This window comes from Plutella xylostella, chromosome 11 (genome assembly GCF_932276165.1).
Source record: "Plutella xylostella chromosome 11, ilPluXylo3.1, whole genome shotgun sequence".
Lineage (NCBI taxonomy): Eukaryota > Metazoa > Arthropoda > Insecta > Lepidoptera > Plutellidae > Plutella > Plutella xylostella.
In genome coordinates this window covers 4,886,757-4,901,269 of record NC_063991.1, presented here as the reverse complement: position 1 = coordinate 4,901,269, position 14,513 = coordinate 4,886,757, and the positions used below count along the sequence as shown (strand labels likewise).

The 14,513-nt window shown below is 41.7% G+C and overlaps 1 protein-coding gene across 3 annotated transcripts in view; it reads left to right on the top strand.

Moving 5' to 3' along the window:
• LOC105388696 (lachesin) overlaps positions 1-14,513 on the top strand; it is a 92,063-nt gene that overhangs the window by 74,643 nt on the left and 2,907 nt on the right. For 2 of the 3 annotated variants that reach the window (XM_048623888.1, XM_048623889.1), the window contains 7 exons: positions 54-159; positions 4,755-4,844; positions 5,377-5,504; positions 11,273-11,467; positions 12,104-12,260; positions 13,021-13,118; positions 13,691-13,812. In XM_048623888.1, the coding sequence (XP_048479845.1) occupies positions 99-159; positions 4,755-4,844; positions 5,377-5,504; positions 11,273-11,467; positions 12,104-12,260; positions 13,021-13,118; positions 13,691-13,812 (851 nt within the window). In that variant the 5' untranslated portion in view covers positions 54-98. Of the gene's footprint in view, positions 1-53; positions 160-4,754; positions 4,845-5,376; positions 5,505-6,063; positions 6,116-11,272; positions 11,468-12,103; positions 12,261-13,020; positions 13,119-13,690; positions 13,813-14,513 lie in introns of all 3 variants that reach the window. The other variant, XM_048623890.1, reaches the window with a different exon arrangement.

Below are 14,513 nucleotides of genomic sequence, written 5' to 3'. Positions count from 1 at the left end.
TATATATTTTCTTTCTAGACAGCCATCTAACCATCTCCCTCTCCCGCCCACAGATGAGGCTGAGTGCGACAAGGACGGCGGAGGGGTGAGCGAGCGCGATGCTCCGCTGGCTGCTGCTCGCCGCCGTCGCCGCCGCGGCGCACGCGCAGAACAACCGGAGTGAGTGTAATAATAGTAATATTCGATAATGAAAAGAGAAAAATGACTAAGCGTTTTTTTTCGATACAGCACATGCTGAGCTGGTGCCTTTTTGTTGCTCTGGACTACCGGGTGTGATATTGTTTGCTTAGTATTATATTATGTATTGTCGTGCTTCGGACGGGACGTTAAGCCGTGGGTCCCGGTTGCTGCTACGGCAGCAGTCGTTAAGCCTAGTCAGAGGCCTTCGGGCGGCTTGAAAACATCTGACAGTCGGATTGCCCACTTACCCGACAGCTCTCAGCACAAGCTTGCTTGTGTTGGGGTCCGCCAACCCACACTAGGCCAGCGTGGTGGACTAGTACTCAAACCCTTCCTCTAAAGAAGGAGACCCGTGCCCCAGCAGTGGGGACGTGATGGGTTGTGATTGTTGTGATGAATGGTCCTCAGAATAAAATCGTATTGTGGAGGGGTCAGATATCTATGCAGCAGTCTGTACAACATGGCAGATTCCACCAATCAAACTGATACCATCTCGAAACGGCGCAATAAACACGCACGTATCAGGGCCGAGATATATTGCTCTTAATTTCTTAGGCGATAAAGTAGCTATTACTTTGAGTGCCTGTGAAAGCCAATCCATCTAAAATTCTCGTGCCGTGCCGGAGCTTTGCTCTGATTGGTTGGTTTTGGGGATGTTGGTGATTAATCAAATCTGTGATTGGTCAATACGAAGAACGGCTTTACTGTGACTGGTGGAATATGCTTGTAGTATTTTATGATCACAATTTAATATAATAAAGTACTTTTTTGTATTATTTTACATTATAGTGCATATAAAAACAACTTATTAACAAAAAACAGTACAAAATGACCCCATTATCACTAAAAGCACTTTCTACCAAACAATATTTACAACTAGAACAAGTTTCAATACGGGACCTATAATAAAAGGAACCCTGAAATCACAAACGAAGTTAAACCTCACTATAATCTGAAATGAAAATAAATGAAAAATAACTTGTCACCCTCTATAAAATTTAACACCCAAAATAATAGCACAATTTCCAAACCATTACCCCCAAAGTCATGACGAACCAATTAAACAAAAGAAAAGTTTGCGCCAAAACCATACCGGAAATGGTAACTGTATCGCGCGGTATTTTACACAGTCTTCCGGTTGCCGCCATCAGACAGCTTCCGGTTATGATGGCGGGGCATTGGCCAATCAGGAGACGGAGATTTTGGACGGTATGGAGAGGAAATTATTTATGCACAATAATTTTACTTAAAATCTTAACTAACAGTACCCGTATCACGAAAATTCGAGCTAACGAATAGAATCGAATGCGAGTGCGACTATTGTCAACTTGACAGCACTTTCGAACACTTTTTACCTTTCGAATGAGTTTCGAAAAGAATGACCACAGAGTACATAATATTTTTCTGACAATGACCTATGGAATGATAGCTGTCAAACATTCGCAAATCTATACACCGCCATTTTGTTGTTGACAGGTTGACAGCACTTTCGAATAGACTATCGAATAGAATGTGCTGCGTTTTTTCCGGATCGCTCTACAGATCCTTTCATTGGCATACTTAATTTTAATAGCCATTTTCAGCAGATTACCAAATAATTAACAACGTCAGGGATAAACCTACTGTATGTTAAAAAATTGTTATGGTAAGCCTAAAGGAGATTCAGCCGTTAAGGAGCTACGCTACCACAGATATATACAATTACAATCCTCTTTATTTGCATCAAAAACAGAAACAATACAAAAAAAACTTAAAAATAAGAACAGTAAAGTAAAGGCGGCCTTATTGCTTATAGCAATCTTTACCAGACAACCTTACAGCAGATATACAAACACACGTTCAACGTATAACATATAGGTAAGTAAGTACCTCTAAGGGTTAAAAATGTAACGTTTGCATTTCTGAAATTCATTAACAACACAACGCAGTTAAAACTAAACCAGCTACAGTAAAACACAATTACAACAAGACCGAGAAATAACCAGAAACAAACCTCGTTATTCTCCCCCTTAGTTCCGCAAATTCCCGCTTCCCGCCGCGGCGCCTTGATCGCACCGGAAGTGATAAATATGGCTGCCGCGAACCGGAAGTGACGGCGCCGGCCGCCATTTTGATCGCAATGTTGTTCTTACTTACGTGGATTGTCTTTGTGAATGGATAAAAACATTGTTTGCATCCATCCATAGTAGTTAGTTTAGTTTGAAACTACAGGATGGTAAAAAAGGGTTTTGTAAATCGAACAAATTTTGGTCTACCTGTTACCCATAGAAATTTTGTTGGTCACGGAACTTTTGGTATAGGAGTAAATAAGTATTATAAGTAGGTTTTTAACAGTGCAGTTATACCTTGTAATTGTTAAGGTAAAAATAAATACATGGGGCAACCAGGGTTAACTATAGGTTTATGCTATAAACTTTTAGAATTATGCGTCAGTAAAAAAATCTTTTCATTATCATAAAACAGTTTATGCCCTACAAAGCCAAGTAAATAATGTTTACTTACCAGCAGCGTCGAGACTGAAAACTTCAGTATTTTTACACAAAAGCCGAAACTTGGTTCGTAAACAAAAGTTTGAGAAGAAGAAACTTTATGACTTTACAAAACATCGTAAAAAACCTTCGTTTCGGACAAAATTAAAGCAACCTAACTTAAAAGGTAGCACATAAAAATAAGATGCTTGTAATTGAAGTATGTACTTATTTATTAGGTTACTAGCTGTGCCCGCGAGCTTCGCTTCGCCTTAAAAAGTTTTCCCGTGGGAATTCCGGGATAAAAAGTAGCCTATGTTCTTTCTCAGGGTCTAGACCATATGTATACCAAATTTCATTCAGATCCGTTCAGTAGTTTTGGCGTGAAAGAGTAACAGACAGACAGACAGACAGACAGACAGACAGAAAGACAGACAGACACAGTTACTTTCACATTTATAATATTAGTTAGGATTAGGATCATCATCACAACCCATCACGTCCCCATTGCTGGGGCACGGGTCTCCTCCCAATAAAGGACTTACTTAGATGACAATCATGTTGTGCTGACAAATTGATAAAATATTTAATTTCTATAGTTTCTTTTTCTTGTTTTAAAGTTTCAAAAGCTAAAACTCGAAAACAAACAGCTATAAACATCAAAATCACCTGATCCGTTTATAACAACTCAAACCAGTTACTTAATCCGTTTTCTTATCATTTAAATCGGAATCTTAACTTTATTCAACCAATTTTGTCTTTCCCTTTTCCTACCTAAGATTTAGAGCTGCCATAACAAAACGCCATAAGGCAAAGATGTCCAGAGCAATTCATTTTTATATCACCGGAAGACCTTAACTTCTACGTATAAATCAGAGGGATTCAATGGCTCAGAATGTAAAGTTTTTTCTAGAAGGGGGCGCGGCCGAGTGTGAATATAAGTGGATGAGTCATTGGCTATTGGCTGAACTTATATTTTTTTAACAGCTGTAATTGACAAAATAGGCAATGAGGATTAAATGAATGTTTATGTACTTATTTTCGGAGCGGTGGTAGCTCAGTTTGGAGCGGTGCAGCGGTGGTAGCTCAGTCGGGTTAGCGCCCGCTTCTCAATCAAGAGATGCGGGTTCGAATCCCGGCGCTGACATGTACCAATGAGTTCTTTTAACTTAAGTATAATGTATACAATCGCTCTTACGGTGAAGAAAAACATCGTGAGGAAACCTGCATATCTAGATTTAGCACATCTAGATATGTGAACCCACCAACCCGCAGTGGACCAGCGTGGTGGGAAATGGTCCAAGCTTAGGAAGGCAGTTTAGACCTTGGGGATATGCACAAAGGTTCCATTCGAGAGAGCCAGGTGCAGGTACTTACACCCCCACAGAGAATAGAATAGAATAGAATAGTACTTAATTTCACACGTATGGCACGTACTAAATTATTTTTGTCAGATATCATTACGAGTATACCTACGACTTTGTTACTGTTTGCTACTGAATGCAATGATAAGACAAGTCCTAGAGGAAAACTACCATACATTTTCAAGAAAGCTAAAAAGGGAAACTGCTGGATATTGGCTTTCAAATGACTCTGTCCTCGCCTTTCCTCATCCAGCCACTACTGACTGTAGTCCTCGCTACGCTACCCTGTTCATGCTTTTCATACCCAACGTCATCATCGCGACCCATCACGTCCCGACTGCTGGGGCACGGGTCTCCTTCCAATGAAGGTAGGGTTTTAGGCCTAGTCCACCACGCTGGCTTAGTGCTTGCGCTGCAACAAGTTAAGCTTGTGCTGTACATAACGTATCCTAACTAATATTATAAATGCGAAAGTAACTGTGTCTGTCTGTCTGTCTGTTACTCTTTCACGCCAAAACTACGTCGACGGATTTGAATGAAATTTGGTATACATACGGTCTAGACCCTGGGAAAGAACATAGGCTACTTTTTATCCCGGAATTCCCACGGGAAAACTTTTTAAGGCGAAGCGAAGCGCGCGGGACTAGCTAGTTATTATTTATTAATTTAATACTTTATTGCACAAATATAACATAAGTGTACAAATTATTATTGTTATTAATTTTTATTTATGTATTTCCAGACGACGGCCCCCGGTTCCTGTCGCGTGGACACTCCTTCAGGACGGTAGTTGGTGATACGCTGCTGCTGCCATGCCAAGTACAGAATTTAGGTGAGTTCATTGTAACATACTGTATGTTGATTAGTTATAAAATAACTGATTCTGGCTGCAGTGTAGATTCATCTATAAATGGTGTCCCAACGACAACGACAACGGTCAATGAACAACTTTTTTGTTCTTGTAAAATATGATGTATTTTGTTCCTAATTATACTTATGCTTTCCAAATTATTTTCTTTTTGCCAATATAACAATATTTCCAAGGAAAAAAACTAGTGGGAGACGTTCCAGTTTTATCATACTTCTAACGGTAACGGCGCGACTGTGGAACTGGCAAAAGCGTTCTTTCTATTTTACGGTAAGCGTCCACCTACCAATCGGTTTCGTACGTATCGCATCAGACGGATTGTCATAAATGTACTGGAGAAACGGCGGCGGCGTCAGCAATGCCGATGAAGTGGACGCGTCTCAAATAATACTAAATGTGATGCGTCCGTTGCATACGATGCCGAAAGGTGGACGCTTTAAGGTCTCAGGACCTTTATAAGGTACAGAAACCAATTCATCCCATCTTCTCCCCGCAGGCTCCCTAGTGCTGCTCTGGCGGCGCGGGCCCGCCGTCCTCACCGCCGCCTCCCTCATGGTGACCAGAGACGAGAGGTTCCGCCTCGTCGACGGGTACAACCTGCAGATCACTGACGTGGGGCCGCAGGTATGAGCCTTCCCACTTGGGATTAGCTAGCACGGGAACGTTCCCGGGATCGGCACATCAGCATCAGTATACTGGAAGCGCTCCCGGGAACGCTTCCAGGAACGCATCCGAGAACGCTTCCGGGAACGGCACATGAGAAGCGGGCAGACTGTCACTTGTTTCGACGTGTCTAGGTTAGGTAGGGAGTAGGGACGTAGTGTTGCCTCTAAACATAGACTTGCTCTAGGTACACTATCGATAGTGACTCCCTAGTGCTGCTCTGGCGGCGCGGGCCCGCCGTCCTGACGGCCGCCTCCCTCATGGTGACCAGAGACGAACGGTTCCGCCTCGTCGACGGGTACAACCTGCAGATCACTGACGTGGGGCCGCAGGTATAAGCCTTCCCACGGGCGATTAGCTAGCTCGGGAACGTTCACGGGAAGAAACGATCCCGGGAACGCTTTCGGGAACGCTTCCGGGAACGCTTCGGGAACGCTTCCGGGACGACACATGATAAGTCGGTGTGGGGCAGACTCTCACTTGTTTCGACATGTCTAGGTAAAGGTAGTAGGGACAAGAGGTTCCGCCTCGTCGACGGGTACAACCTGCAGATCACTGACGTGGGGCCGCAGGTATGAGCCTTCGCACTGGGAATTAGCTAGCTCGGGATCGTTCCCGCTTGGGAACATTCCCGGGATCGGCACATCAGTAAAGCTGCGTACACACCGGGCCAACGAACGCCCAACGAACGCCAACGGTTATCCCAACGATGGATATTTATCATACATAATACAGGGCAGATTGCAGCAACGAAGGTCAACGAAAAACGTTCGTTGGCGTTCGTTGGGCTGTACGCGGCTTAACAGGAACAGAACTCGCACAGGAAACGATCTTTTCAGTAAATACACTCACGGGCAATGAAAAGGTTCCACTGAGAAAAGCACCAAATTACTTCTAAACGGAAAAGGCTAGCCAAATGCCGTCTTCTGCAATATTGAAGTACATTTAACAGATATTACCATCAGGATATTACCAACTAAAATCGGTAATATTTTGTTCCAATTTTTTATGAAATCTTTGAAAAAATTAAAATTGGGGTTGTTTGTTGTCGGCATTTTGTGAGTGGAACTTTTTCATTGCCCGGCAGTGTAGTTAATAAAACGGTAATTTTTCTGTAAAAATAGGAAAATATCCATCTCGTCAACCATTTGAGAGCAAACTGTCTCATTCAAAGTTTATAGTCCCAACAACATAAACTTTGCAACATAATCAAGTATAACAACACCAAAACCCAACAACACTAACTGGTACAATAAGACGTATAGTCTGAGACAAAGAAACCTGACCCTTCTCAAGTAACATCTCACTCCGACAAAACTTATAGGTTTCCATCTTTGTACCGACTGTGTGTACCTGCTTATTATGTCTTCATAATATTCTTTAACTTAGGGATACCAGTTGACGAAAATAATAATCTACCATATTTTACTTGTTGCAAAGTTAATTGACTACTTACTGTGAAAAGGCCTAAAAATTAACACGAAGCTAACAACACAATATTGCCAGCATCCAGCTAATAGGGGTATTTGAAAAAGAATGCCACGGTCACCCAGCTTCCCTCTTTCCCTATTGTATTTAAATTCACACGCCCGTTATTATAAGGGTAAATGGCTAATACGACAGTCTGTGGCTATGAAAATGTTTTGTTTGCAGTATATTGCGTATTTATTTTAACTATTATGCGATATATTACGTATCTATTCTTGTGTACAAATAAAGAATATTCTATCTATCTATCTATCTATTTAACCGAGTATGTAAATAATTTTCACTAAACCAAAAGTACCTACCACCTGAATTTCCAACCAAAAAGTTTTCCAAACTTTCGTAATGATCATAAATGATTTCATTCAGGATGCATTGAAACAACAAGGTTACCTTATTATTATTTTTTAGAATTTATTTTTCCCTCGTTATAATGCTATTATATCATCACAGTGACATACAGAAGCGTTTGTCACAATAAATTTTCAGTGATATCATGTCACCGACATGATAACTATAAAAAAATACATAAGTTTTTTTTTTATCTGTCATCTCCGCTTACGCTTTTGCCGTGTCCCCCACCCACTAATAGCCAGGCTCAGAGCAGCTCGTTTAATTTGAAATGTCCGGTTCTGGACATTTCAATTAGCGTCCGCTTTAGCGCCCGCACTGCAACACGGCCGCGGGGAATGTTAATATTTGCATGATTACTTTGAAATAATAATATGTATGCGGTGTATGCCGCATGATTGCTAAAAGCACTGATATTTTTGGTGTTCCGGTGGTGGTTAGTTTGGTAACTAATGAACAAAAGCGCCGAGGGGCAGAAAAACTGTGTTCATATTTAGCGGGTTTATAAATGACTACTCGTAGCTGTTCCCGCGCGCTTCGCTTCGCCTTAAAAAGTGTTCCCGTGGGAAATCCGGGATAAAAAGTAGCCTATGTTCTTTCTCAGGGTCTAGACCGTACGTATACCAAATTTCATTTAAGAGAGAGTAACAGACAGACAGACAGACACCGTTACTTTCGCATTTATAATATTAGTTAGGATTAGGATAGTGCACATGCGATAGTAGGTCACCGAGCTCATCATTCTGAACAACTTTTGTTATACCTAGTTACCAATAATATTTATTTATCTTTAATGACTTAATAATAAGACATAAATAATATCGAGTGCTAGTGAGTGTCAGGGATCAAAAATCCAGGGCCCATCATCACCATCATCATCAGCCAATAATCATCCACTGCTGGACATAGGCCTCTCCCAAGGAGCGCCACAACACTCGGTCCTCGGCCTTCCTCATCCAACCACTACCCGCCACCCGCCTAAGGTCGTCAGTCCAGCGGGCAGGAGGGCGTCCCACGCTGCGTTTGCCTGTTCGTGGTCTCCACTCGAGAACTCGTCTACCCCAACGGTTATCGGTTCTTCGGCAGATATGACCAGTACCCGTATCACGAAAATTCGAGCTAACGAATAGAATCGAATACGAGTGCGACTATTGTCAACTTGACAGCACTTTCGAACACTTTTTACCTTTCGAATGAGTTTCGAAAAGAATGACCACAGAGTACATAATATTATTCTGACAATGACCTATGGAATGATAGCTGTCAAACTTTCGCAAATCTATACACCGCCATTTTGTTGATGACAGGTTGACAGCACTTTCGAATAGACTATCGAATAGAATGTGCTGCGTTTTTTCCGGATAGCTCTACAGCCCACTGCCACTTCAGCTTGCATATTTTGACAGCTATGTCGGTAACCTTAGTCCTCTGACGGATAACCTCATTTCTGATACGATCCATCAGAGAAACCCCAAGCATAGCTCTCTCCATAGCACGCTGTAATTAAGTATAATACCTATCAAATTCTTTGCAATTTGTAAGTAAGTTTTTAAGCTATGTATTGATTTATAGAGTGATGAAAGTAGAGTTCTATTTCAGTTATATTACGTGCTAAAGGGTAGATATTTATTTATTGTTTATTGGATACTTTATTGCACAAATATGAAATATAAGTGTACAAAAGGTGGACTTAATGCTAAAAGCATTTTCTACCTATATTTAGTACCTATTTAAAGTACTTCCATTCATATGGCATCGCCACCCCAACAACCTGTATACAGGGCGTTGCAAAAAGGGTATACTAAGCCGAAACCAGCATGTGCACCATGTTATATCTAAGCCCGAATCCGAAAACAGAATTTCAAAATTCGCGAAAAAAATAAAACATTCTCCATAGTTAAGTCACCAACAAAGTTTCTTCGGCCTTTTTGCAACACCATGTATACCAGCAGCAAGCCTATCATCCAATGATCATAAACTAAACTGACTGCGACCTTTTCGCCCCTTTTAGCAGACAAAAGGTCATGTTTTGCACTTGTTATAGTAATGCACATCAAGTAATGGCAGGTAAACATTTAACCCCTTATTCATAGCAAAGTTATAGATATACTTAGTACGTTTTAGGTAGTCGTTCTTTAACAGAGAGGGACAAAACAGTTCAATAGCTAAAACGTCCTATAACTTTTCTATGAATAAGGGGGTTTTGTTTTAAAGTTCTTTTGAGGTTCTCGATGCTTAGATTAACAATATACATACAAGATGGAGTGCCAGTGCAAACAGAGTGCTCTTATTTTGAATTAGTTCGGATAATATTTCTTCCTTTCTTTCTTGTTGGGACCTATATTATTATTTTATAAGGTGCTGAAAGAAAATAGGTATAGTTAAGTACCTAGTTACAATACAATACAATACAATCCTTACTAATATTATAGATGCGAAAGTAACTGTGTCTGTCTGTCTGTCTGTCTGTCTGTCTGTCTGTCTGTCTGTCTGTCTGTCTGTCTGTCTGTCTGTCTGTTACTCTTTCACGTCAAAACTACTGAACGGATTTGAATGAAATTTGGTATACATACGGTCTAGACCCTGGGAAAGAACATAGGGTACTTTTTATCCCGGAATTCCCACGGGAAAACTTTTTAAGGCGAAGCGAAGCGCGCGGGATCAGCTAGTACAAAATAAAACTTATAAATAAGAACAGTACAAAAAGGCGGCCTTACTAAGGTTACTAATACTAAGTAGGTACTTACCTAGTTACTAAGGTAATTTTTATTTTACTTATTTTTCTGAATCGCGGGAATGGTGTCTGTTCAATCATCGAAGCTGTTTTAGGATGATATCGTGTTTCCTAAGTAAACAAACAAACAACATTTTTAAACCGTTCGTGACCCGAAAAATCGTCAACTTCCGGCCAAGATATCCCTTAAAATCATGACCCGACCTTAAATTAAGTAGCTAAAGGGATTCTGTTTCCTTCCCGAGCTTCGTAAATAAAATTCGTAAATATTTGCTGACCGAATAACGTAAACTTCCGAACCTAAAAGGGCAAAAAAAAAACAAACAAAATTGTTTTTTTTAATCCCACCCCAACGACCGCCACATCCATTTATTCATCCTAAGCACTATTTATTAAGACATTTTAATAACACCTAATAAAAACAAATTGACCATTTTTACGGGAAGGCAAGAGGGGTTGCAAAATGGCGGAATTACCTACTACTCAAACGATAATTGTGCCGAAAAATATGGTAATTGGTATGTAAAGGATGCCGCGCGGTTTGGGTCTCGTTATTTTTTATGTTGGCAACACTGAAGTGCGCCTTCCCGCGTTTAGGAAAAAATAAAGTGCTCATAATATGCTGATGTTGGTATTTGCATGTTTTAAGGTTATAAAATTTGACCACATGTTTGTGTTTTGGTTTTGGTATGATGGAAGATGAAACTTATGATAGGTACCTCTTTATTTTACTTACAGCATTTTAAAGTCTCTTCCACTCAATTTTTTGAATGTCGTGTTGAAATGAAATCACAATAAGTAGGTACACATAGATGCAAAGAAACCTGACCAGCAAACATTAGCGACATCTAGGGCTGTAACGATGAACTATCACGACAACTTTTTTAATGAAATCATAACAACTAACTTGCCATTGTAAGTATAGTTTTACTGTGTGGTGTATTGTGCGCCATAATAAACTTTATAATAATCAACGCTCTTTTAATACGAACTAGATGGATTATCAGTGAAAAATCAACGTTTCGACAAATAATCAGGCGGTTTTTGCTTTGTTTTTTTTAATGTGACACACTATTTTGTTCTTTTATAATCAATCTATGATAATAATGGTCAAAATCCCTGTAAGTACACAAAACTAACCTCCCAACTTCTCCCGCAGGACGCCGGCGACTACGTCTGCCAGATCTCGGACCGCGTCTCACGGGACCAGGTGCACACAGTGGAGGTGCTGGTGCCGCCGTCCGTGCGCGCGGCGCCGGAGTCTCGGCACGCGGCGGCGCGGCGCTCCGGGGCCGCCGTGCTCGAGTGCCGCGCCGCCGGCAACCCTGTGCCTAGCGTCGTTTGGCATAAACTGGTGAGATATGAGTGGATTATAGAGGCTAATGAGCTGTGTGGAGCGTTTTTTGGCATAAACTGGTGAGAAATGAGGGGATAATAGAGGCTAGTGAGCTTGATAGGTTCAGATACCAGCTATCGTACGGTCAGGTGCAGAGAAACCTGACCCCCATCAGTAACAATGCTTCTAAGAGGGGTCAGGTTTCTCTGCCATTTCCTGTACAATGACCAACACATTAGCAATTAACAATCTATAAGCAGCGCAAGCGTTGCTTGCCTGTCAAACATCTGTCAGATTTTTATACAAGTTACGTCAGATTTGACAAGCGTGCGACATTGCTTTTTCTAACACCTAACATGAGCACATGTTAGGTGTTGATAAACCCACAGGTTTTGAAGCGCTCCTTGGAAGAGGATTTTGGGCACCAGAACTTGTAGAGAGTAAAATCAGCATACGGATATACTTCACAGGCTGTAAGACTATGCCATGCTATCCCTTAACGCTGCACAATGGGAACAAACTCAGCAGGAAAAGTGGTTTATGCCACCAATATGTCACACATGGCGATATAGTGTCTGCCTGTCTGCTCCAGAACCCCTTTTTTTAAACCCTCAATATCCACTCGATATTTGACTTTGACTTCTCCACTTCCAGAAAACCCCGCCCTTCGCGCAGAACGACACGCGGGTCGGGGAAGGCCCTCAACTCCAGCTGTCGCGGCTGGAGCGCCAGCAGTCCGGCGTGTACGCCTGTACTGTCGACAACGGCGTCGGGCCGCCGCTGGTGACGCAGTTCACGTTGCAGGTTCTATGTAAGTTTACACTGCATCTATAGGGTGTTGCAAAAAGGGTATACTAAGCCGAAGCCTACATGTGCACCATTCAGCATGGTGTAACTAAGCCCGAAAATAAAATCAGAATTTTAAATTCGCGAAAAAAAGTCATTGTCCACAGTAAAAAGTCCCGTAAAACATAGTTTATACATAAAAAAAATTAGGGCTTAGATATATCCTGTTACTACAGTCAGGTTCTATGTAAGTTTACACTGTATTTATAGCATGAGATCCCGTCCCGGTTGCAGATTATATGTAAATTTAGATAAGGTTCTGTTTACTGGTGTGGTGTGAGGTATAGTTTTTGTCAAAGTAACCTGATCCACCTCAATAGCAATGTCACTCTAAGAGGTCTAAGAGGTCTGGGTTCTGTTCTGCCCATTGTACAGTTTGGTGCAAGAAAAATGCCTCTTTTAGGTAGCATTGTCAATATGAGATAATATCATATTATGGTTTCATTGGGCCGGGCTGTACCTACAAGACTGAATAAGACATATGCATAAATTGTTGTACCTATAGTCTGATGTTAATGAAATAGTCATCATTATTATTGACGTAATACTGGCATGTAGGATAGCTGTAACGCAGCGTTTCATCAGATCACCACTTTATTTGAATCCAATTTATACAATACAATACAATAATATTCTTCACCTGGTATCTGTTAAACAACTCTGGTTTCCTGGTTCATTACCATAATAAACTACCCACATAAATAACCTTTCCGTCTACATTTCAGACCCCCCAGAGATCACGGTGGAGCGGTCGTGGGTGCACACGGGGGAGGGGTTCCGCGCGGAGCTGCTGTGCACAGTCCTGGCTGACCCGCCTGCTGAGGTAACTAGATGAAAATCCAAAAGTTGTAAAGTAGACTGTATTGACTGTGGCGACACCGCACGCTAGAATTAATTTTTCTATGAAACATTCTATCTGATGCTCTGGCGAGCCGTCACAGAGGCTCGCTTCAAAAGACTACCTTTACGAAACCATTTAACCATATCTAATATCTTATCACCATCAGCCCCTCTATGGTAAATTTCTGAATAAACCGTTATTGTGTACGCCAATTTCACGGGCAGCTAGTATCCATCGCTCGCTAGTGTGATCTGACCCCTTAGCGTGAATTTTCATCGTGAACGTGAAGTAGAATTCATCGAGTAATTTTGTATGAAAATATGAACAGTGCCCCTGGCGGTCGGTAGTAGAACTAAAATTTTCTTACAAAATTCATCGTGTAATTTCACGTCACGTTCACGATGAAAATTCATGCTAAGGGGTCTGATCTAACCATCTAACAGATTGTCTTCACATAACCAACTTATAGCTTTTAAGCACAAGAAGAGTGTCGTCCGATTATTTCATTCCGTCATCGTCAGTCCGTTAAAACTCCTCTCCCTCTCCACTTCCAGGTGACGTGGTACCAGAACTCGTTCCCCCTCGCCGCGACGCAGCGCGTGACGATGTCGGCGCGAGGGAACAACCACACGTTGCTGATAGCTAATGTGCAGCCCGAGGACTTTGGCAACTACAGGTGATTACGGCTACTTTCAGTAAGCGGCTGAGACCCCACTAAGAAGCATTGTTACTATGAGGGTCAGGTTTTTCTGCTCTTGACCGTACAACAAGAAAAAAACGTACAATTTGGGCCAAAAATACCTGACCCCAAGGTAGCATTGACATTCTGAGAGGGATCAGGTTTCTTTTCCTTGGTTAGACTGGGTAATGATTGTAAAGTAGTTGTTGACGCTGTTACTTTCCTGTGAAGCGCCAAATTGTAATTTACAAACTGTACAGCGACAACAACCACACGCTGCTCATCGCTAAGGTGCAGCCTGAAGATTTCGGCAACTACACTGTAATTAATTATGAATTGTAGTACAGTCGGGGGCAAAGAAACCTGACCCCTCTCAGAATGACAATGGTACCTGAGCCCTCTCAGGTTTCTTTTGATTGTCAGGTACAGTCTACGTCCGTTACCAGACCCCTACCTTTGAATTGCGTTAAATAGGCAACCTATCTGTGTGATGTCTGACAGCATACAACTCGTGCAAATTTACTGTGCACCTGGCCAACATGAACCAGGTGTCATGCCGGGTGCGCCAAAGCTAATACCGACGAGTTAATACCTCTGGTTATTGTCAGTCAAGAGCACAGTTAATTCGCACAAATAGTAACTTTAGAGAGAGGGAGTGTGTCAAGTGGGTGTTAAATAACGAACCATTTCCCCCCACA